Source organism: Eucyclogobius newberryi, unplaced genomic scaffold, assembly GCF_026437365.1.
Source record: "Eucyclogobius newberryi isolate DKJ021-1_F unplaced genomic scaffold, fEucNew1.0.hap1 SCAF_21, whole genome shotgun sequence".
NCBI lineage: Eukaryota > Metazoa > Chordata > Actinopteri > Gobiiformes > Gobiidae > Eucyclogobius > Eucyclogobius newberryi.
In genome coordinates, this window is record NW_027315846.1 from 20,284,417 (window position 1) to 20,308,229 (window position 23,813).

General features: G+C 43.2%; 3 protein-coding genes across 4 annotated transcripts in view; 1 reads left to right on the plus strand and 2 right to left on the minus strand.

Moving 5' to 3' along the window:
• The window catches only part of LOC140371071 (fibroblast growth factor receptor-like 1), a 28,646-nt gene extending 19,587 nt beyond the window's left edge, over positions 1-9,059 (minus strand). The window contains exons 1-2 of the mRNA XM_072458361.1: positions 8,905-9,059; positions 487-573 (exon numbers count right to left, since the gene is read on the minus strand). Of these exons, the coding sequence (XP_072314462.1) occupies positions 487-562 (76 nt within the window). The 5' untranslated portion in view covers positions 563-573; positions 8,905-9,059. The remainder of the gene's footprint in view (positions 1-486; positions 574-8,904) is intronic.
• The window catches only part of mrpl35 (mitochondrial ribosomal protein L35), a 108,990-nt gene that overhangs the window by 69,673 nt on the left and 15,504 nt on the right, over positions 1-23,813 (plus strand). The gene's annotated exons all lie outside the window — the stretch shown is intronic.
• zfyve28 (zinc finger, FYVE domain containing 28) lies at positions 10,333-23,388 on the minus strand. Of its 2 annotated transcripts, XM_072457307.1 has the most exons (14): positions 23,096-23,388; positions 19,802-19,942; positions 17,716-17,853; positions 16,857-17,059; positions 16,691-16,780; positions 16,536-16,625; positions 16,363-16,464; positions 14,895-16,289; positions 14,702-14,797; positions 13,231-13,394; positions 11,881-11,994; positions 11,695-11,796; positions 11,512-11,615; positions 10,333-11,424 (listed from the first exon to the last, which is right to left on the minus strand). In XM_072457307.1, exons 1-14 carry the CDS (start codon positions 23,129-23,131, stop codon positions 11,293-11,295), a joined length of 2,907 nt encoding a protein of 968 aa, XP_072313408.1. In that variant the 5' UTR covers positions 23,132-23,388; the 3' UTR covers positions 10,333-11,292. The 2 variants fall into 2 exon arrangements, with proteins under 2 accessions (XP_072313408.1, XP_072313409.1); XM_072457308.1 differs by lacking the exon at positions 14,702-14,797 and having other exon boundaries at positions 23,096-23,387.

Here is a 23,813-nt window from a genome sequence, read left to right on the forward strand (position 1 = left end):
GTAAACACCAATTCAGAGCCAGCCTCTTTCACAGCACCACAAGAAAGATGAAACAATATCAGCAATGCTTTCACACTAGGGGTAGACAACATTGGCAAAAAGGAAAAAGAATATTCAGACTTGGTTGAGGTTTAAGTGTCACACAACAAGTGAGTGAACTTTAAAACTGAACTCAAACGTGAACTTTCCTACCCCTTTTAATCTGCTGTTTGTAAAACTTTTTTTAAATTATGAATTTAGCCTAATCTCCATATTCTTATTTTGCAAAACCAATAAAAAATTTAGACAGTGTTTTGTTGACATAGAATATGAGTTTTCTGCTCTGACTTCCTGCATCTGGAGTACAGAGTCTTCCCACTTTCTCCTGCTCACTGTTGAGTTTGGGCTCCACAAGTTCAATGCCATGGACCAAAAATGTTCGATAGTCTTAGTTCAACATATCTGTAGTTTCTGCACAATTAATAAACAAATATTATAAGCACGTACCTCTGGCACAGTCTGAAAGTAAAAGAGCCACAGAAAGGATGAGAGCAGTCTTCAAGATGTGCATCCCCAAAGACATGTCTCCCAATGCTGGAAAATGAAACAAGTCATAAAATAACAGTTTACAGTGGATATGAAACGAGAAAGGAGTTAGATATCAATTATCTGACAATTTTGACCGTGGTGAAGTTAGTTTCACGTTGGACGTTGGATATTCGCCTCCGCAACTTGAGCGGGAGCTTCCTCTGAGTGTGCCCCGCCTGCAGTAGCTCGATGCGGGAGCTGCGCGCTGAAGTGCCGCTTGGTGCGCCAGTTAGGGACCGTCTCTAAAGTACCGTTTGTTATCTTAAAAAATATAAACATATTTATAAAAAAAAAACAAGAACTTTGAGCATGAATCCAAGTTGCTAATCCTAGATGTCATAGTCCTTTTGGGCTAAAAAATTAACCCTTTGAGATTTTTAAAGAATATTTTTCGTCAAAAAACAAGGATTATTTTCAATAGCTCCTAAATGAGCGAACCTAGATAGTAAACGCTAAGTGATTATAGTATTTGTAGTCTCCAGGTATCACGCACACCTTTAACCTTTTCTATTTAAAACCCTTTGTAGATTTTTAAGGAATATTTTTCGTCAAAAAACAAGGATTCTTTTCAATAGCTTCTAAGTTAGCAAACCTAGATAGTAAAAGCTAAGTGATTATAGTAGTTGTGGTCTCCAGGTATCACGCACACCTTTTACTTTTTCAATTTAACCCTTTATAGATTTTTAAGGAATATTTTTCGTCAAAAATCAAGGATTCTCTTCAATAGCTCCTAAGTCAGCTGACCCAGAAAGTCAAACCCAAGTGATTATAGTAGTTGTGGTCTCCAGGTATCACGCACACCTTTTACTTTTTCAAATTAATAACCCTTTGTAGATTTTTAAGGAATATTTTTCGTCAAAAACAAGGATTCTTTTCAATAGTTCCTAAGTTAGCAAACCTAGATAGTAAATGCTAAGTGATTATAGTAGTTGTGGTCTCCAGGTATAAAGCACACCTTTTACTTTTTCAATTTAACTCTTTGTAGATTTTTAAGGAATATTTTTCGTCAAAAATCAAGGATTCTTTTCAATAGCTCCTAAATCGGGTAACCTAGAAAGTCAACCCCAAGTTATTATAGTAGATTGAGTGTCCAGGTATCACGCACACCTTTTACTTTTTCAAATTGATCCTTTGTTGATTTTTAAGGAATATTTTTCGTCAAAAATCAAGGATTCTTTTCAATAGCTCCTAAGTTAGCAAACCTAGATAGTAAATGCTAAGTGATTATAGTAGTTGTGATCTCCAGGTATCACGCACACCTTTTACTTTTTCAAATTAACCCTTTGTAGCTTTTTAAGGAATATTTTTCGTCAAAAAACAAGAATTCTTTTCAATAGCTCCTAAATCAGCTGACCTAGAAAGTCAAACCCAAGTTATTATAATAGTAGGCGAAATAAGAACAAAATAGGGACAAAACAGGAACAAAACAGGACGGCAAAATAGGCACAATACAGGATCAGAACAGAGCAGAAACAAAACAAAAAGAAGCCAAGAAGGAACTAAACAGCAGAGGGGGGCGTGCCCAAGCCGCTGCGGACCACCACAGGAGACCTGCAATATTACCAGTGGAATTACTACATTCAATCGAAACTGATCTTAATAAATTCTCGGCACATACCGGCCAGCTTTTGCCGCACAACAGCGCCTTCGCCGCAATCTGCGGCGCGTGGTCATGGACAAGGCGTTAAAAGCCAAACGGGTGTACTTGACCGGTGTATCTGGGGCAAACCGGGATTTAGGAGCATTGAAACTGAATGACTGAGGAGAATTGGGAGTTCATTACCTGCTAGGTGATTTGCCAGAGCCCCGGACTGGATTATGGGTGCCTGTGGCACTGCAGCAGCACTACCGGAAGAATTTAATTCATGAATTTGTGAAATGAATGAATCAAAGCCGCGGGATTGTCATTACCTGGAATGGAGGACGGAGTGGCCAACAACCAAGGCCCGGAAGAGCGTGTGGGCAAAACGAGAGACGGATGCATCGTCGCCCCGACGATGAAACACAACTTAACACCAAGGCCTAAAAACTGCTTGTGTCAGCCTGGAGGGTGACACAGGAGCACCTTGGCCGGATGGTTGTTCAACTAGGGACCTTGGAATACGGTGGGGATTTAGGTATTGGCCAGCAGTCGTGCGAGTGGACCGGCGTACAGATGCCTCGCTGAAGCCAGGATTGGCCACAGGGTCAATTGCTGGCGGAGCCTGGTCAGTGACCACGGTGGGGAGAGCAACTAATGGTTCTTGAGCACTCGGCACGTGTAATGGGACGTGGGATGAGTTTTGGGGCACAACTGTTGGCTGCCGCACCGGCGGCTGTAAAAACAAATCATCCTCAAATGACTGTTCATCTTCTACGATTGGTGCTACAGGTGCATCCGGAGGATTCACACCAGGGACAGTGGCAGGGGAGTCACTGCAAAGCAGGACCTTCAACAGGGATCGGTGGACCCTTTTTACCTTGGTTTGTTGATCCACAGGAGCCACCGTGTACCACCGTGTACCACACCATCTTCCCTTGGGGCTTGCAGGACAACATAGGTTGAGGACCCCACAGGTCTTGGGTCTTCCGACAACCCCTAGCACTGTAATCGCGAAGTAGCACCAGCTGGCCTTCCTTAAATGGCACATCTCTGACCCGTTGGTCATGATTTGCCTTTCTGCGTGAGGCCGCCAGACGCAATCTTTCTCTTGGCCCGTTGAAAGCCACCTGAAGACGCGTCTGGTGCTCTTTTCACCCACTGTTACGAACCTAGGGATTCTGTAGGGGTGTCAGCTCCCTGGGCAGTGGGAGTCAGCACCCTCTCCTGGTTGCCAGGTGATTCTCTCCACTGCAGGTCCCTCCTAACACACCTTAGGATCGTTTGGCTTGAGTGGAGCCAGCCTGGATATAAGGGAGGCTGGTGGGAGCAGTCTCTCTCTCTCTCGCCGCGCCCCAAGACTGGTTGCTGTACTGTGTGGCAGCACAGTTTTATTTCTGTTTATTTTTACACATTTTCATTGCAACGATACATATCACACTACACTTAGTTAGTTGCCATCTACACAGATACATTAGTTTCTTTTGTCAGGGCCTGATTATTTATAATAGAAATATACTATTAATTATTGTGAATGCTGTGTGGACTCCCCTCTTTGTTTGGCTGCCGTTGAGCCAGGTGGTCGTAACACCCACTCATGCACACTTCCCCCCCCACGGGGTCTTGCACCCTACCCAACAAGAAATCAATAGGCAGACGTGGTTCTTGCCCAAACATCAGGAAGAATGGAGACTCACCAGTGGACTGGTGGGGAGTGGTGTTATATGCGTAGAGCACCTGGGGTAAGCAACCACTCCAGTCCCTCTTACGGGATGCAGGAAGAGCACGCAACATATTGTGAAGTGTTCGATTGAACCGCTCACACTGCCCATTTCCTGCTGGGTGGTACGGAGTAAGATAAGACAAGATAATATATTCCTTTATTGTCCCACATGGGGAAATTTCATTGATGCAACGCAGGTAGATACAGGAGGTAGATACAGAAGAAAAGAACAGATCACTTATAGGAAGTTTGAAAAACACTTTCAGTAGAAGATCTCTTATAAACAAAAACTCCCATTACCCAACAAGGGATGGAGGGGAAGATAAAAATAAATAAATACATAAATACATAAATACCATTGCATGTGATCATGACAGTAATTCCACATGAATATGTGTCACGACGGCACACATTGCACATATGACGGAATTGCACATTGTTAAGTCAGTATTGCGAGTGTTCAGGACTAACAGTGTTAGTTATTGTCATGGAATTAGACAAACACCGATGCTATTCCGTAACACATCAAGAACACAATTCAACTTAGAACATGAAACGACACAGAAATATCAGACATTTGTATGGCAAGCTTGGGAGAAAACGCCGGGACTGATCACGCAGGCTGTGGTACGCAGCCTGCGTGATCCTCCTGCATCTCACCCCGTTTTTTCCCATGCTGGTTGGTTTTATTAGATATTCTGGAATAGGCGGGTCACATTTCTCATTGGTCAGCTTCACATCAAGGCACTTGTTTTACAGCTGGTATTTTTCCTAGAGATCAAGCCTTGGGTAAACATTACCCAAACTCCTCTGGGCTGTCACACCCCCTCCTGGGGCAACATCCTTTGGCCCATCTTTACGACCCCTTCACAAATGCAGTTTGTCACACACCCGTTCTACTCTTAGACTAATGATGCAGATAAAATATCACTATTATGCAGATAAAATATATCACAGAAATATAATCTTATATTCACATTTTATCACAGTTATAAAGTCTGATAGCAGCAGGAAGGAAAGACCTGCGAAACCTTTCCTTCACACAGAGAGGGTGGATCAGTCTCTCACTGAAGCTGCTCTCCAGAGCGGACTGCAGGGGGTGGCACTCATGATCAAGCATAGATGTGAATCCAGCCAGGACCCTTCTGTCCCCCACCTCCTGCACCGAGTCCAGAGCGCAGCCCAGGACGGAGCTGGACTTCTTGATGACTTTGTCCAGCCTCCTCCTCTCCCTCTCTGCGATGCTGCTGCTCCAGCAGGCCACACCGTACAGGAGGGCTGATGCCACCACAGAGTCAGGAGTGGCCCTGTCACTCCAAAAGACCTGAGTCTCCTCAGGAGGTAGAGCAGACTCTGGCTCTTCCTGTACAGTGCGTCTGTGTTATGAGTCCAGTCCAGTTTGTGGTTCAGATGAACACCCAGGTACTTGTATGAGTCCACTCTCTCAATGGCCCTTCCCTGGATGTTCACTGGTAAGGGGGCAGTGGGGTGGCGTCTGCGGAAATCCACCACCATCTCCTTGGTCTTCCCCGCGTTGATGAGGAGGTGGTTTCGCTGACAGATGACATACTGGGTGTATGTTGGTAGAACAGAAGAGGGAGAAGCGTGGTTAAAGTCACCAGAGATGAGGAAGAGAGCCTGTGGATGCTGTGTTTGCAGCCTACAAGTGCAGGAGAGCAGTGCTTCACAAGCATATTCAGCATTGGCAGACGGGGCCACATAGACTACGATCAAAATCACATGCGAGAACTCCCGGGGCAGATAATATGGCCTCATGCCAATAGCCAATAGTTCAATATCCGAGACTTTGTAATCTCATACAGCTTACACAACTGCTGGATGAGAGTGCTCTCAAAGTTTCGTCCCTGGTCCGAGTGTATGCGTGCCGGCACACCAAACTTTGCAAACCACTCTGTGACCAGGACTTGCGCCACAGTGGAAGCGTGCTTGTTGCGGGTTGGAACTACAAGTGTGTATTTGCTAAAAACGTCAGTCATGACCAGCACGTTTTCCAGACCAGTGGAGGTCTGCTCTAACAGGGTAAAGTCGATAGCTAGGATCTCGTTTGGCTGTGAAGCCAGTAAGTGGCCCATAAAGGCGTGAGGAACCGATTGGTTGTCCTTTGCATGCTGACATCCCTCGCAAGCCTGGCACCATTGGGCTACCTCCCGTGACATACCTGGCCAATAGCACCGGGAACACAGCAAGGCCAGAGTCCTCTCTATTCCTTGGTGTCCATGCTCCTGATGGACCTGGGTGAGGACATTCTGGACCAAGGCTTTAGGCAGAAGGAGTTGATACACAGCCCCACCACCGTCAGGACGAAACACCTGCCGATACAGCAGCCCCTCTAACTCTACCAGGCGGTCCCACTGGGCCAGCACTAAGAGGGCAGTCGAAAAGAGGGCTCGTCGCTCTTCACGAGTGGGCTGTCGATTTTGTTGCCAAAAGGTCAGGATCTCCTGTATGGCGGGGTCAGACTGCTGAAGCTCGCGGAGGTCAGCAGGGGCAACTTGCGGTAGAAAAGTCACAAGGGACTGTGTTGCCTGTGTAACCATTCCTTGTAGGGCTTGTTTTAACTGCCCAGGCAGACATGTGCCCCAAGTTCCCGTTGCCACTTCCTGTAAGGAAGTGCCAGGCTGGCGAGACAAAGTGTCAGCATTTTGGTTACACTTACACCTGAACGATATTTTGATTCAAAATCAAAAGAGGCCAACTGGGCGGCCCAGCGCTGCTTAACAGCTCCCAGTGTGTCTGAGGAGGGATGACTCAGGGGATTGTTGTCACGCATTTGTGTCCTAGCAGTTACTCCCTGAATTTCTCAGTCAGGGCCCACTTAAGGGCCCACAACTCTAGCTTCATGGAGCTATAGTTGGACATGTTGCGCTCAGTTGGGCGCAGGCCTCGACTGGCGTACGCAAGAGGTCGCACCTTCCCTTCCTGGTCCTGGGAGAGCACTGCCTCCAATCCAGCATGACTTGCACCAACCTCCAGAATGAATGGGAGGGAGAAGTCAGAGTAGGCAAAGTACCGGGGCTGTGGTGAGCTTGGCTTTTAAGGCCTCAAAGCTCTGCTGACATTCTGTGGTCCAGGGTCCAGTAGCACAGGCCGTTTCCTTGACCGTTTATCAGTCAGTTCAGCAACTCTACGGTGTTTGCTAACTGCTAAAATAATCCTTGATTTTTGGCGAAAAATATTCCTTAAAATTCAAAAAGGGTTAAATTGAAAAAGTAAAAGGTGTGCGTGTTACCTGGAGACTCAATCTACTATAATAACTTGGGTTTGACTTTCTAGGTCAGCTGACTTAGGAGCTATTGAAAATAATCCTTTTTTTTTGACAAAAAATATTCCTTAAAAATCTAGAACGGGTTAATTTGAAAAAGTAAAAGGTGTGCGTGATACCTGGAGACCACAACTACTATAATCACTTAGCATTTACTATCTAGGTTTGCCAACTTAGGAGCTATTGAAAAGAATCCTTGTTTTTTGATGAAAAATATTCCTTAAAAATCTATAAAGGGTTAATTTGAAAAAGTAAAATGTGTGCGTGATACCTGGAGACCACAACTACTATAATCACTTAGCGTTTACTATCTAGGTTTGCTAACTTAGGAGCTATTGAAAAGAATCCTTGATTTTTGACAAAAAATATTCCTTAAAAATCTATAAAAGGGTTAAATTGAAAAAGTAAAAGGTGTGCGTGATACCTGGAGACCACAACTACTATAAATCACTTGGGTTTGACTTTCTAGGTCAGCTGACTTAGAAGCTATTGAAAAGAATCCTTGTTTTTTGACGAAAAATATTCCTTAAAAATCTACTAAGGGTTAATTTGAAAAAGTAAAAGGTGTGCGTGATACCTGGAGACCACAACTACTATAATCACTTAGCATTTACTATCTAGGTTTGCCAACTTAGGAGCTATTGAAAAGAATCCTTGTTTTTTGATGAAAAATATTCCTTAAAAATCTATAAAGGGTTAAATTGAAAAAGTAAAAGGTGTGCGTGATACCTGGAGACCACAACTACTATAATCACTTGGGTTTGACTTTCTAGGTCAGCTGACTTAGAAGCTATTGAAAAGAATCCTTGTTTTTTGACAAAAAATATTCCTTAAAAATCTACAAAGGGTTAATTTGAAAAAGTAAAAGGTGTGCATGATACCTGGAGACCACAACTACTATAATCACTTGGGTTTGACTTTCTAGGTCAGCTGACTTAGGAGCTATTGAAGAGAATCCTTGATTTTTGACGAAAAATATTCCTTAAAATCTATAAAAGGGTTAAATTGAAAAAGTAAAAGGTGTGCGTGATACCTGGAGACCACAACTACTATAATAACTTGGGTTTGACTTTCTAGGTCAGCTGACTTAGGAGCTATTGAAAAGAATCCTTGATTGACGAAAAAAAAATTCTTTCAAAAATCTATAAAGGGTTAAATTGAAAAAGTAAAAGGTGTGTGTGATACCTGGAGACTCAAACTACCATAATCACTTAGCGTTTACTATCTAGGCTAGCTGATTTAGGAGCTATTGAAAATAATCTTCAGCTGAAAATTTTCAGCCCAAAAGGACTAATGCATCTAATATTAGCAACTTGGATTCATGCTCAATATTGTTTTTTTTTAAATATAAATACGTTTGATATTTTTTTAAGATAACATTTTTAAACAAACGGTACTTTAGAGTCGGTCCCTAACTGGCGCACCAAGCGGCACTTCAGCGCGCAGCTCCCCGCGTCGAGCTACTGCAGGCGGGGCACACTCAGAAGAAGCTCCCGCTCTAGTTGCGGAGGCGAATGTCCAACGTCCAACGTGAAACTAACTTCACCGCGGTACAATTTTGTTTGTATTGTACCTTTATGAGGGGTGTTTTTGTTTTCTTTAGACATCCTATAGCTTACAAGAGCTGATCTAACTACTACATAGCTGTCTGAAAAGTTTCTATTCAAGTCAATTTGTTTTTTTAACACCCAAATCCACACGTTTCTATCTTATAAGTAATTTAGCAGCAACAAAAAACTGCATCCAAGATACCTGAACGAATTGAAGTTACTCTTCGGTCAGCTTCTTGACATGAGCGCTTTCCCTCTTCATGGTGTATCAAAAAGTGATCACATCTTGGTCGATCTCTCGCTGAGATAAAATCAATCTTTCTTTGTTAAGAGGGAACTCATCAGCTCAAACAGGAAAAGTGTTGAGGAGTAGATCAGGCTCCGCTCTGCCTCCGCTCTGCCTTGCGCCAGCTCTGCAAACACGAGACGAGCGGCAACATCAGCGCTCTCCTGCAGACCAATCACAGCACAGCGCTCTCCTGCAGACCAATCACAGCACAGCGCTCTCCTGCAGACCAATCACAGCACAGCGCTCTCCTGCAGACCAATCACAGCACAGCGCTCTCCTGCAGACCAATCACAGCACAGCGCTCTCCTGCGGACCAATCACAGCACAGCACTCTTCTGCGGACCAATCACAGCACAGCGATCTCCTGCAGACCAATCACAGCATAGCGCTCTCCTGCAGACCAATCACAGCACAGCGCTCTCCTGCAGACCAATCACAGCACAGCGCTCTCCTGCGGACCAATCACAGCACAGCGATCTCCTGCAGACCAATCACAGCACAGCGCTCTCCTGCAGACCAATCACAGCACAGCGATCTCCTGCAGACCAATCACAGCACAGCGCTCTCCTGCAGACCAATCACGTGCATACAAAGAAAAAGCATAGAATAGAGTAAAATAGAATAGACGCATTTCTGCATTTTAAAAGCTCTACAACTCTGTCACCTGCATTTGTCATGGATGTGCTTCGCCTGGAATGTTCTACCCTCTGGTAATAAACTATCATTTCAAAGAGTTTTAATCGCTTACAATTCCCTTGAAAAACATGCCTCCTGAGTCCTGACTGAACAGTTTTGACCTGGTTAGTTCACTAACACATACACTAAAGAATGACACGCACAAATTCGTGAAAGCAATAACCTGTGGAGAAACGTGGCGGACTCCTTCCAGAAATATTAGTGCACTTTTAAAATGTCTTTGCTTGAATTGCAGCAACATTCAAACACTTCTTTGATTTGATAAAAACTCAAAAGGTACTTTATAGATGATTTTATGAAGCATACGCAATCGTGTTTCATTTAGCGCTTTAAAGGGATCCAAAGAAAAAGTATATTCCGCGCCATCCTGTGGACACAAAAGCAACAGAAGCCTAATGTGTGCTGCCATCTAGAGGCTGTTCTTCAAACCCGCGGAGGGAAGTTCTATATAATATAATTTTTTATATTAAACCATCATGTAGTTTCCCAAAAAGAGAATTAAAAATGTTATGCCAACAATTTTATTACATAGAATTAACAAAGAGGTCAATCAGTTCAGTAAAAAGCAATTTATTTACAAACTTTTAACATAATTTGTGTTTCTTTTGCCATGGCAATGTGCTGATTACAAAATAAGAATAGTTTTGAGACGTTTGCCACGCGCTGCATGATATGTTGAACAGCTTAACTCAGATTCACTTAAAAATACCATTGACAGGGTAATGTAGGGATGTGACAGGTTTAGTCCTGAGAAGTGAAGCGTTGTGTCATGAGTCTTATTACACATGTAAAGGGACACATGTCATGAAATTGGGGAGCAGAGGAAAGGGTTCATATAAATAGATAAATAGGATCCAGTACAATTAAAGCATGAATTTAGTGTAAACACAAATAACCTCAGCTGAACTGTAATCATACTCGTGCCGTGCGCAGAGTCAGTGCAGTAGTAGCAGTATTGCACATAGCCAGTGAAGAGAACTGGTGTGTGGTGTGGGCCTATACAGGCTGCACCTGAGAAGGCCTCTGTGCTCTGAACTCGCCCTCACCGCCCCTGGACCATTCTAGAACATGCCAGATGCCTAAAACAGCACTGGCCAAAGCCCAAGGGGGATCCTGAGACGCCTGCTGCTGGCATCCAGTGCCCAGTTTCAGTAATACAAAAAAACATTAAATAATGCAGAGAATAAGGATTTTGTCATAAAAATAAACCTCACTGAAGTATTGTGACTTCTGAAGGCCAATCTCGTTATGATAAAGCAACTGTTGAAAGTGAGGTGAGCAGAATGTTCATTAGGTCTGTCGATTTACATTCTTCTGATTAAAGCAATGACCTGTGGAATCTCTGGTAAAAAATGTAGGAAGCTCACAAAACTACAAATGTGACAAGCTTTATACACTCAAATACATCCTATCTTGCATTCTACCGCGTCCCCTCAGGACCACCTTCTCAGAAGAAAAACAGACAGCTCTTATCCTCTCTCATCCCTCTAAGACAGTCTTAACTGTATCACTGCTGTCACCAGGAGTGATGCCATCTTCTAGAGCAGGAGCCAGTTGCTCTTTGCATATTTCTTTGCAGTAGAAATTGTTTGTGCTGATGGTTGGTCAGATGCCAGCCTTATCACTGTAGAAGGGTGTGACATGAAATATATAGCAGTGCGTGCACACTCTCACAGGCTTGACTTGACCATATCTGGGCAACGGAGCTGAATGAGAGGAACATCGAGAACAGAAGATCTGCAATGACATCATGTATGATTAGCTTTTGTTCTCCATCTGGTTTTACAAATAAATCATTAGACGGATGAAGATATTTAAAAGTACCTTTCCACAACTTCTGCAGTGGTGTTTTCTCCTGATGACAGTGAAGGGGGCTTTGCATGCAATGCACGAGTTACATGCTTCATCTGGAACCCAGTCTGGTGGGTCTAGACACCAAACATATTTAAACAATGATCCTGTTTGGGCAGGATACAGCCATAAGTGTATGTAAATGAACCCACTGACCTTCAAACTGACCATCTTTGGCCTTTTCTGCCAGTTCAGATGATGAAATGCTCTCCTGACACAGAGCACAGTCCTCGAGCACAGCACTACGCAGAACAGGACCTGACCAGACAAACGAAAATCAAGAATATGATAACAGATGTAATCTAAAAAACTAAAGTATAGGGTTTATGGACAAAACGTTACCTTTTTGCGTGCTGTCGTCTCCTTCTTCACTCTTGGTAGCCATGACTTCAAAAAGAGTCTTGAGGATGCTACGAAGGTCACTGGCATAGTTTGTCTGCAGCTGATCAGCAACACCTGAATCACACAGCAGCCAAATATACATGAGACCAAATGAAAATCCATCACCGTGGTAATGAACAGAAAGGGGAAAAGACTGTACACAGTTAATACTTTATGTTTGTAGGTATTACATTTCTAATCCTGAGAAATCAATTCCCTCCATTTCATCAATTTCCATCCAATTTGGGCTATAAATGCAGCCCCCAAAAGAGGAAATGATTCCAAACAAACCCAACTAAACACCTCTCAAAAACAATTTCAAATAGCAGGCGGTTTAAAATACTTAAGTGAATCTTTAAATTATTTTAAATTATACTCCTTCCAAAGTCCCCCCCCCCCCCCCCCCCCCTATATTACTGGTGCTGTTCTCTGTACTCTCTGAACAGCTCTGCGCCCCCCCCAAACGGGCGCGCCCCACACTTTGAGAAGCTCTGGTCTAAGGCTTTGCCAACTCAGAATTAATTGTAATTGTAATAAGAGCGCAGGCTCCATGCGGTTCTTTAAAGCTTCTCTATTTGAAACAACCATCAATTTTAATCTGGCTCTAATCAAGCCATTGCAAATGGACAGAAAATGGCCTTTGTTTGATGGGGGCTTTTGCCACAATTGAACTGCTGTGCACTAAAATCAGTCTTCCAAATAGCCATCTATTCCATTACCTCCAAATCTGCCACTTCATTCAGAACTAATTTCCCAACAATCCCAACCTCCCACTTGAAGCAGGAACTGATCAGTTAATTAATCTAAAATGGAAAAAACATTTACGCTCACTTATACACTCCAAAATTAACTCTTTAATAACAAATCTCTGACAGCCATTGGGAAGAAATAAGGACACTTGTACATGGCTCATCAATCTGTACTCAGCAATTTTTTGCAGCAAGTGTGGCACAAAGACACACAGAGGTTTATAATAAACCCAGACGCAAACATGCTCCTGCAGACCACGTTCTGAACATGCCAGAGGCTCAACTGGTCTAATATCCATCTAGGTTCTTCAGTTTCCATATACGTTGACGGCTGTTTTCAGCCTGTCCACAATCCCATAAATGAAATTTCCCCATGTGGGACAATAAAGGAATATCTTATCTTATCTTATATGTGCCCATTTCTAAGCATGTCATTGCCTTGGGGGAGTGGGGGATTTCTGAACACTGGTTTAAAGACATGGACTGATGGATGAACTATAACAGGATGCAAGAACGATTTGTCAAAAAAAAAATTCAAGGTTAAATTAAATATAATGCGTACCTGATATACAGACAAACAGCCGGTGGATGAGGTCGCTGCTGCTGTGGAAGCGGGAGCGGATTTTGTTCCTAGCTGCCAGTTTGGTGCTGTGCACAGCCAGTGAGGCATCATGGTGGTCAGGGTCTTCAGAGGTGGACGAGCTCAGGGTTAGGCTGCTCACAGGACTGAGGGGTCACAACACAGAGCTTAGTTGGCTATGGCAGGTTTTCTTAAGAACAGTCTCTATTCATTTGCAGACACTGTTTGAAACATAATGGGACAAAAACAAGCATGATAGTAAGCAAGAAATAAACACCTTCTACGTGTGTGTTGAATGATGCTGATGTTCGGATGGATGTTAATGTATCATTTAAAGAGGAGAAAACCCACCATCAATTGTTTGCCTTCACGTGACATCACATTTCATCAGCCAATATCTAATACAGATGGTGGGCAGCTAAAATGAATATTGTTAAAATGCGGATTTTTGTTGTAATACAGTGACGTATAGTGACTAAGTGAAATCGGGTTCAACAATTTCCTTCTAGATATTTCGTGTCAAAGTCCAATGCCGTCAATAGAGGAAAGTGGCTCTTATCATCATCATCTGAGGTTATGACATCATCAGTATGCATTCACATGAATATTATGAAATGCCTATTGGTGGTTTTCAGATTCTACAAAGTAATTATGACATATGACAAGATGTGGGTAAGAGACAGATTTTCTCACATTACATTGTACTTTGTCACGAAACTAAAGATTAATTCACAAATGTTGAACCTGATCATTAGTAGTCTATTAGTGGCTAGACTCTAGAAGTCATATTAGAAAACTCTGCATTTTAACTATATTAATTTCAGTTGCCTCCCATCAGCGTTGAATATTGCCTCTGGAATGTTGTGATGTCACCTGAAACCCAGCAAACATTTAAACTGAGCTGAGCCAGGTCAGAATTTATGGCAGAATTTGCTGTACAACTGTCAGATTGTATGACCTGAATTTTGGTTGATAAGTCATGTGGTCAATTAAAATTACTTTTAGCCATAAAACACAACACAACCTATAAAGCATGGGTTTGAATTGCATTTGTGGCCAGGCGTGCAAAATGTTTTGAGAGATACATTAGCAAAAACAATGTAAAATGTAAACAAAAGAGCCATGTAACAACCAAAAAAGCTGCTGTGTTTCATTCAAAAGTATTATAAGTTTAGTATTATGCTCTTAAAATCTCAATTAATATTGGTCACCAATAATTATCAGCCAATAATGGCAAATCATGAAATAAGACCAAAACAGAGTTTTCTTCCAGACAGCAATGCTGACTCTGAGCCCGGCTCCGACCCCTGCTCAAGCCGCACGCACACATGCACGCTAAATGTATTATCAGTTTTCCTTTATCGGACATGAAATAATTGGTTATCACAATCAATAATCAAGCTATAAAGCAGAATAGGGAGGCATGAGGAGCACACTTTGGGGCAGGAGTTACCTTGGACTGTAGACACTGCTGGACAGACTACAAGAGGTGACGGACACACTGTCACAGTCACTACCAGACACTGAGCTGAGGGGAGACGGCTGAAAACTACAAAACCAAAAGGCTAATGAGGATGGACAACTTAAATAAATGAAAACAAGCAACACAGGGGTAAAAAGTGATTTTGTAAAGTTCAGTGGTGCACCTGCTTCTCCTGCTGTGCTCCTTAGAGTCTCTTCTGAGCTCTCTGCTCGCTGCACTCTCGGTCTCTCTCTCCCGCTCCATTTCTTCATCTCCACTGGCTCCAAGTTTCTCTTCATTTCTGGCCTGTGGATTGTTCTGCCCCCCATCACAATCCTGCAACACCAGCAGGCACTTGTCACACAGAGGCCCCTCTTCTTCCAGGAGCACGTCTGAACAGCGAGCAGGCTGTGGAGTCAGCGGGACCCTCCCAGGTTTACAGAGAGGCTTGCACGGCCGAGGAGGCACTCTGCAGGCGGATGACTGGATGACGGCATTAGATGCCACTGCTGATGTTTTACAGTGTTTGCCCAATCCAAGAGCAAGGCCAAGGCCAGGTCCAGAGCTGTCTGAAGTGATGGGGTCTTCATGGTCTTCACAGCTGCCACAGCAAACACATGAGTTCAGGAGGCACTGAGTGGCCACTAGGGGGCCACAGGCATTCACATCAGAGGGAGTGGGTCTGGGCAGGAACTTGTCCACAGTCAGCTCTGTCAGACTGGGGGAGCGAGGGTTGAAGATGACTGTGGCAGACAGCTTCATGCCTCCCATGCGGTGAGCGATAACCTCTGCAGTCTCAGGCACACAGCCCTCCAGCTCCCAGCCGTTGGTGTAGGGCGGAGGCTCAGTGCCAGCGACAGAGGAAGGGGGTTTTACACAAATTCCATGAGAAATGTGGCTGCTGGGCTGTTCTGAGACAGAGTGACAGCCATTACCCACTGGACCATTCACCTGGATAGGCTTGTGCTGTGGAGGCCCAGAGGGGAGGGCAAAGGAGGCTGAAGCCACACAAACACACTGTTTGGAAAGTGCTGCATCCAGATCTTCCATAAAGAACACTCTGTCCTCCTCTTCTAAATGACGGGCAGTCCTGTCCCGGTAGGGCAGAGGCCTGTAGGGGGATGCATTTGCACTGCCCCCTGCGTCTCTATGGGGTTGGTGAGCTGGTGACTGGTTCTGACTGGGAGGGGACAGTAGAGTGGACATCTCGTCTCCTACGCGGTGCACCATCATGTTGAGCTGCTCCAGCTCCTCCTCGTCATACTGCATGGAGCAGGCCAGCTCTGCCTCTTCGGCCTCCTCGCACAGCAGCCCCTGCTCCGGCTCTGAGCTCTCACTCTCCTCCCAGCCACGCTCCACCTGGGCCAGCTCTTGACCCGCACACACAAACACAGGCGGGTCTTGCTCACATTTACTGTCCCCTTCTGAGCTCTCATTACTGGACTGAGTATCCTGACAGGGAGCTGGTGTAGTGTTTGTAGCCGAGCACTGGTCCAAGGGCAGCTCTCCATCCTGGGAAATGCACAGGTTTCTCTCAAGTGTCATCAGCTCCTCCTCACTCAGCGTCTGCAGCAGGTCTCTGCAAAACCAGCACCATACATGTTACCTTTCTTATTTTATATAATCATACTGTTTCCGTGCCCCAGCTGTACCTGATTTTCCTAAGTAAAGTGCGAAATGGCCTGAAGAGTTCAGAAATGTCCTCCGATTTCCGGTCCAAGTTCAGGGGTCCTTCGGAGTACACAACCAGGCCACTAGAAGAATGTAAAGGTCTATAAGTGAATGGGAAGAAGAGGTGCAGGCACTTCTAGCAGGGGATGCTTACCACACAATAGCCAGTCTGGGAATAGTGAACATTAGAGCAGGCTCATAGTCGTCGATCATGTCTTGTGTGAGGTAGCCCAGCTTTAAAGCCCTAAAAGAAAACACACACATTAACACCCATATCTCCTTTTCCTGCAGACTGTGTGTAAAACTTACCTCTCAACAGTCTCACAGAAAAGGACCATCACCTCTTGCTGTACATAGTATTCTTTGGGAGACTTCACAGGCACCATGGCTGACACATAACTGGTCAAAATAACAAGAGGTTCATGTAACAGCAAGAGCAAAGCATTTGAATCAAGTGGAATCTGGACTTATTTACCTGAGTTCAAACTCAGCAAAAAGGCTGTCAAAATGTCGCAATGCGTCCTTCATGCGGTCAGTGTAGAAATTCAGATCCCTAAGGGCCTGGTCTCTGGTGATGTTCCGGAGCTCCTCCAGGCTGCGTGTCAGGTCTTTAGCCAGGGGCCTCATGGCTATACTTTCAATCTCCCTGTTCATGATGATGGAGCCAGCAGCCAAACACTGAAAAATAACATAACACAATCAACCCGGGTATTACGTATGGGGTTGCAAAATTCCCTGAGTTTTCAAAGTTGGAAAATGGGAACTTATGGGAACAAATGGGAACGGGATCTTTGGAAGCTCGTCTCTTAACAAGGAGTAATGTACAGACGCATAACATCCTGAATTTATGGAAACGTAATATTGTGTTTTCAAAATCCCACCAGAGAGTAACAGCAGTAAAAGGTTGTCAATGTCAGATGTGGTCACACGGGTTTGATGAGGATGAAGTGTTCATCCAGGCCAACTAAGACAGCATTTCAGACTTGTTCTAATTGTTTATGTCACGTGGCGTTATATCGTGGCGTTATATCTGAATCTCACGTACTGCTCAACATCCTCAACTGATGAAGATCAGTCACATCTGACACATATGAACATGTCTTTGTCTTGGTGAACAAACGTACAATAAATCACCAACAAGTTAAACAGTAAGACCTAAAGAGGAATGGATGATTAGGAATTATTTCACCAAGACTTGACAAGGTTCAAAACTTTCAAGAGAAATACTGGTTTGATTGGTTAATGAATGAATGTTCCTTGGGAGGTTCCTTTGCAACCTTATTACGGAGAAAAGAAAGCTACATTTCTATTGAGTGCTGTAGGGAAAAGTGTACCTCGGCCCCGAACCACAGCTGCCCTGCTAGGTTGTCATGGCGGATTTCCTCTGGGAACTTGACGGAGAAGTCTCGATTGGCCCGGTCGTTAGGGATACAGTCATCCATGATTTGATTGATGATGTTGAGTACATTGTCCTGCAGAAGAACAAAGGAACACTGAGCCCTCAATACACTCTGATAATACATATTTTTTTTAGCACATTTACTGAGCCCAAAACATGAACTCTCATCATAAAAAATGTCACATGCCGAAACCACAAACCCAGTAACTGTGAGCTGTTGGCAAGTTGAACAGATTAGACTTACAAAGGACCAGTCACTCACTCCATTGTAATCCTGTAAGACGTTTGTCTGTAAGAACATTCATAAACTTTGGGGCAGAACGCAAACCACTGCAGGACTCTGATATGTGAAATTCTGTCAGTCTTTCCCTTTCAGTTAAAAGAGACGTAACGGGCACTGCTGCTGCTCATCCACTTCCCTTTAAGTTCACTTCTACTTTACAACAACAGGAACCTCTAGTGTATTTCATGATTCTATTGTATGAAGCCAAAATGGCCATTAATTCCTGACATTACTTCCTTCTTCGAGCCTTTTTCAAGCCTCTAATCACCCACTATAGACTTCCAGTAAAACCTACTGAAGTGCTGATAGCTGCAGTGAAAGGTCCAAGTCCAACATTTTGGACAGAGTAATCTATTCTGGGAGAGAATTTAGAGAAATGCTGATCAGGCACAATACCCATAACCCTAACCCAGGACATTCCATTCTTGTGGTTGTTGCGGTCTCTTTTAAGAAGACATTATGCTTTTAACTCCCAAAATAATTAATGATCTACGTCACACAGGGATCATTAGTTTATATTTTTAACATTATGAGAAATATTGATCAAAAACAACTTGACAAAAGAAAGGGGACCGCTGATGTTCAGATGTGCAGTACTGCTAAATCCTAGGTGCATCGCTGTTATACAACTTTGAGTGTTTAGATGAGAAGGCAAAACTATCATAAAATGGTTAAAAGTTCTTAAAAGTAAATTTAGCATATGTCCCGCCAATGTTCATTAGGTTGCAGTTATGTTCTACATTTGATTATGTCATCATTCCAGATAGAGGAAAGTTAATTTCAAAGAAATAACACACTGAAAATGTGAAAATGTACAAATCGTATTACCGGTGCTCGATAGTGATAAATGTTTTTTAAGTTCAATTTTGTCAGAAAAATATTTTCAACCCATTTTATTTTTTCCAACAGTGTTTTTCAATGTTGATAGGTCTACTTAATATTTAGAGATATTCACCAAAAAACAGGCAAAAACATTTGTAATCTGAATCTTTAAAGTCTATATGGTTAGACACATTTCACTAAAATGTCCTCAGAGTGACTATTTTTTATAAAGTTCATAATTATAATTCCTTGTTGGACATTGGCATTTTGTTGAATGATCGTGTAAACTGTTAGAAAAGTGTGAGTTGAATGTAAATTGTCTGTTCTCAATGCCACGTCGCATATTGATGACATATTGAATCACAGAGGGATTCTGTTTTAGAACTCACCGCTATTTCCCCTAATTTTTAACTTTTATTTTAAAAAATGTCTTTATAAACTGCAGCTTGACGGAAGTAAAACTATAATAAATGTTTACCAGAGGCGTAATCCCTCAATGAGTAAGTAAATAGTAATATTTTCAAATGACATAGTGCATTTGTGATTAATTCTTAGTGTGAAAACAATTGGCTGTGCTTAAAGCTTGAAAAAACAACATTTTGGTGCTAGATTGAAGGGTGTGTCCAGGTCCAGCCCCATGATAATGAGGGACCCACTCGTTATCATTATTACATTATTGCATTAATATTCTTATTTATGTGTTGAGTAAATACTGCAAAAAGTTAATCAAGTCTGCCAAAATACATATATGCGAGGGGAATTACGTATACATAAAAGATTGTCTTCAATCACAGTTACACTTCAAGTTATATTTAAAGAATAGACTTTAAATCATGCAACTGTGAATGTGCCTGATGTCTTTTCATAAAGGTCTTTGATTGGTTGTAAAAATACAGCCCAAAGAGCGTGTACTCACCTGACACGAGCGGAACTGATTGACCAGCAGCGTGCACCTCTGAGGGTCTTTACGCCCGTCCAGACTGTCCAGTTCTGTGGCAACCAGGTTCAGCTCCTCATCAGCGAAATAGAACTGGGCCAGGAGCTGGGGGTCCGTCCGCTGTGCACACACAAAAATAAAACAATGAAATTATAAAACATTATAGAACACTGATACACTTTGTTTGGTTTCAAAAGGCACCACTTTAAGAAGAGTTAAGACTCGACTTAAATCCATTAATCAAAATGTTCACACCCAACAATTTCACCAATTACTTTATAGATTATCAAACTAAATGTGTTCGACTACATGTTTCTGTGAGTAAAACGGTGGCCTGGTCAAACTTTTAACTCCTTCATAACACACTTTTTCATGCTGGATAAATCTCCAACTTCATTCTTTGAATTATAAGCATGCTGAGGTGCCACATTCTTACTGCGCTATCGCTTAGAACAGTGTGACTTCAATTATAATGAAAATAACTGCTAACCGAGCCAAATGATACTTTATTATTTCAGTTATGTGTGGTGCCAGTAGTATTACAATTAAAAACAAAGCTTCAGAGTCACTGTAATAGGTAGCATGTTAAAAATAGGTAACACACAAAATGTTGTTTCTAAGGTAAATTTCAGTTTCTAAAGATGTAAGTTGATGCATTTTAATATATCAGACAAACCGCTGCTGACTTCATTATCACAAGGAAGTTAGGTTCTAAAGCGCCATCACTGCTGGCCTCAGCCTGTCAGTATTTAGTGGCCTCTTTCTGCTGAAGCTGCCAGTGCTTCCTGTGCGTGATGCACTCCCCAAGAGCCTGGCTATTCTCTGCATATGATCCATGTGCCGTTTTCTCTCTCATTCATTAATAATGATGACACCAACATGAGCTACAGTTGCAGGAGCACAGGCCCTGCCCAGTGCAAGCCAGAACTGTCATACTATGATTTGTGCTTGGAGATTCAGATCTCAATATCTATCTAACAGTTGTCAATCAAACAGAAATGCGTTGAAGCATGTCTTTAATCATGTTAGTACAGGTTTAATTCTCAGACTTTTTTTTTTTCATTTTTATCCAGCTTTTTGAAGCATTTTTCCAATAAAAAATATACTTGATATTCAAATTTTGCACATCTTAAACAAAATTAACGAGATTATCTGAAATTCAATATATTCTTTACTTGTAGAACCAAAACGTTTAGGTTGAGATTGTAGTTGAGAAGTACCAAATCTAGTTTGTATTATTACAAACACAAAACACAAGCAAAAATGACCATGTCTAGATGCTGACAGGAGTCCAGAGGTGTATGTGATTCTCTTTGTTGTACCGACTTGACTTTTGAGTTTCCCACAAAAATCACAGGACCCACTGCAAAAAAAGCCATGAAAAGTAACTCTGTCAATGTGTTTTCATGGTGGTCCAGTGATGGCACATTTCTCAAGAGAAATACTTCAGTTGAAAGCATGAGTAAAACACTTTTTTGTTGTCTCACACCATGTTTGAGTCTGAGTGGAGTTCAGGCTGTGGATTCTCACAGAGCTTATGACACGGTAAGAGAGGAGTGTTAGATTAGAGGAAGCATGTGCTCTACTACGGGACCTGCCATGGCGGTGCTCACTATTCTTTGCTGCAGGCTCCACAACTACAGTAGTCATAACAGAGAAAGTCATGAGCGGATAATGATTTAAACAGGGATATTTATTAATGTCACCAGCTGAACAGGCCACACATTTCCTGCGTTGCTTATACATATTACTGGAATCAAGTAATTGAACTAATCATAGTTACAGTAAGTAAATAATAAACTAATGTCAAATCATCTTGGCTCAAGTCAAATGAAATATTTTAACTTAACTTTGCACCATTTTTAAATGATCTGATTCTAAGAATTTTGGGAAATCTAAGCTTGAGTCAGACTGTGGAGGAGGCCGACTGTAGCCTGCAGAGAATGAGTCAGCAGTGTGTGTCCCTGTAGTTCCTCCGCTGTCAGCCGTCCAGCACCAAATATCCCATCTAGTCAATGACCACCGACTTAGATGAGACTTATGTTCAAAAAGAGTACAGCGCCTACTTGCTACACGCATCACAATCACGTGGCTGACCCCTAAAAGTGTGAGTGGGATATGTCGGGAGAGGGAAATAACACCTACAGAACTACATGAGAAGGAGTTTTTGGCAGGACAGTAACTCTCTGGTGCCACTCAACAGAGGCAGCACACGTCTTCCTCAACGGGGCAGTTAGTACGTAGTATTTGAGTCAGTTTCTCTTCATTTCTTTAAGCACGTCATTGAAAGCCACCAGACTGAAGTGTAATGGATGAGACCGGAGTCCAAGGCTATAATTTGGCACAAAGAGGTCTGATGTAACAGCTCAGCACTTCAGCTCATTCTGGGCTGTGACAATAGTGTAGAGAAGCCCAGCACTTAGGCCTAAGCTCAACAATAGAGACCACAGTGCTGCGACAGCAAATATGGCTGGACAGAGGAGGTCAGTGACGCAGGTGAGTGCCCATATCCACACCTGATGACACCGAAATACCATCACCCACAAGCCAACCAGGACATGACTAAAAAGCATCATGTTTTATCCCAACTATTACATTTGAGATTTAAGCGTGGCTGTAAACAAATGTTAATTATTGAGACATAACATTGGGCATGCATAAACAGCCAGAATTCTCATTAAATTCTCATTCAAGCCATCTTATGTCATTATAAGCCCAGAAAAGGTATTAGGCCTGAAAATTGATTTTACTTGATTGACTTTTTACTTTGGGCAGGTTGGGCAGTATAGCAAGACATATAGTTTGTAGTTGCAACCTCTGGAGAACAATAACAAAATCAAAACGTGTCCAAGATTTGAAGACATATTCATGAGTTTAAGGATATTGCAAAAATGTGCTGCACCGGTCTTCATGGCCAAGAGGAGAAGGCTTTAAAGAAGTAGTGTTTTTGTCCTCTGTGTCACTTACACAGCTTTACTGATCCAAACGAATCTGTGAAAACACTGACTGTAGTTGAGGGCATCAGGGGGGCACACATGGCAGTGACAGTTAAAAGCACCTGAGTTGTGTTTACGGGGCGCACTCTGGTGACAAAAACTCAATCACACACAATCAATACAAAACACAGAATCCCAGCGGCTAAAGCGGCTAACAGACTCTTAACAGACTCCAGCAGATGTGACGAGCAGGACCTGGGCTAACGAGCTGCGCCCTCCGCGCTTCAGATAAAACACGGGACAGTAACGCACTAGTGGCACTTCTGGGGCATCTTACCTTCGGCTTGTACAGCCATTTGCGGAAGCGGTTCATTGTTCCCTCCGTGGCTCTTTGTCCCAGCGGCTCCTCTTGTTGCGGCTCTGCAGCAGCTGTACCTGTACAGTACGACTCGAGGCTAGGCTAGCCACGCTGGCATCCACAAGCACAATTCAACCAAAACCCTCAGCGGAACGACACACGTTAGAGCTGACAGACACACACGGCGCACTCCCGTGTTGTCAGACGGCCGTGGTACATTGGCTTTCCCGGTTCAGTCATCATCTTTCCGGTGCCCGTGTCCCGGGGAGTACAGTTTAAAGAGGCGCTGCTGCTGCTGCCGTCTGCCGCCTCCAGCGGCTCCTTTTCCCGGTGCCTCTCTCCGTGTTTACGCTGCTCTCCGTGACTCCGTCTCCTCTCAGATCGGTGCTGGTCTCCGGTGTCCCGCGGACTCTCTCGGCTCCTGATCAGGGGCTGTGCTCCTCGGGGCCCGTGAGCGGCTTTGTGCTGCCTGTGCTCCGCTGTTGACTCACGGTGACAACGTTGAACTCCCACTTTCGCAGGAAATGATGCGTTCACGGACCATCAGCAAAACATGTTTACACCGCGATCTGTGATGACACACGTGACTCTTATTCACTGGGATAAAGACAGATTAATGTTGATCTTCATGATAAGGATTCAACTGATGAGAAAATAATTACATGGTAAACATTGTTGTTTATTTATCACGTTGAAG

Coding starts and splice junctions, on each gene's coding strand:
- zfyve28 (XM_072457307.1), bottom strand. CDS start 23,131: ATGAACCGCTTCCGCAAATGGCTGTACAAGCCGAAG. Junction 17,854..19,801: donor ATCAGTTCCGCTCGTGTCAG/GTGAGTACACGC, acceptor GTTCTTCTGCAG/GACAATGTACTCAACATCAT. Junction 16,465..16,535: donor CCCAGACTGGCTATTGTGTG/GTAAGCATCCCC, acceptor ACATTCTTCTAG/TGGCCTGGTTGTGTACTCCG.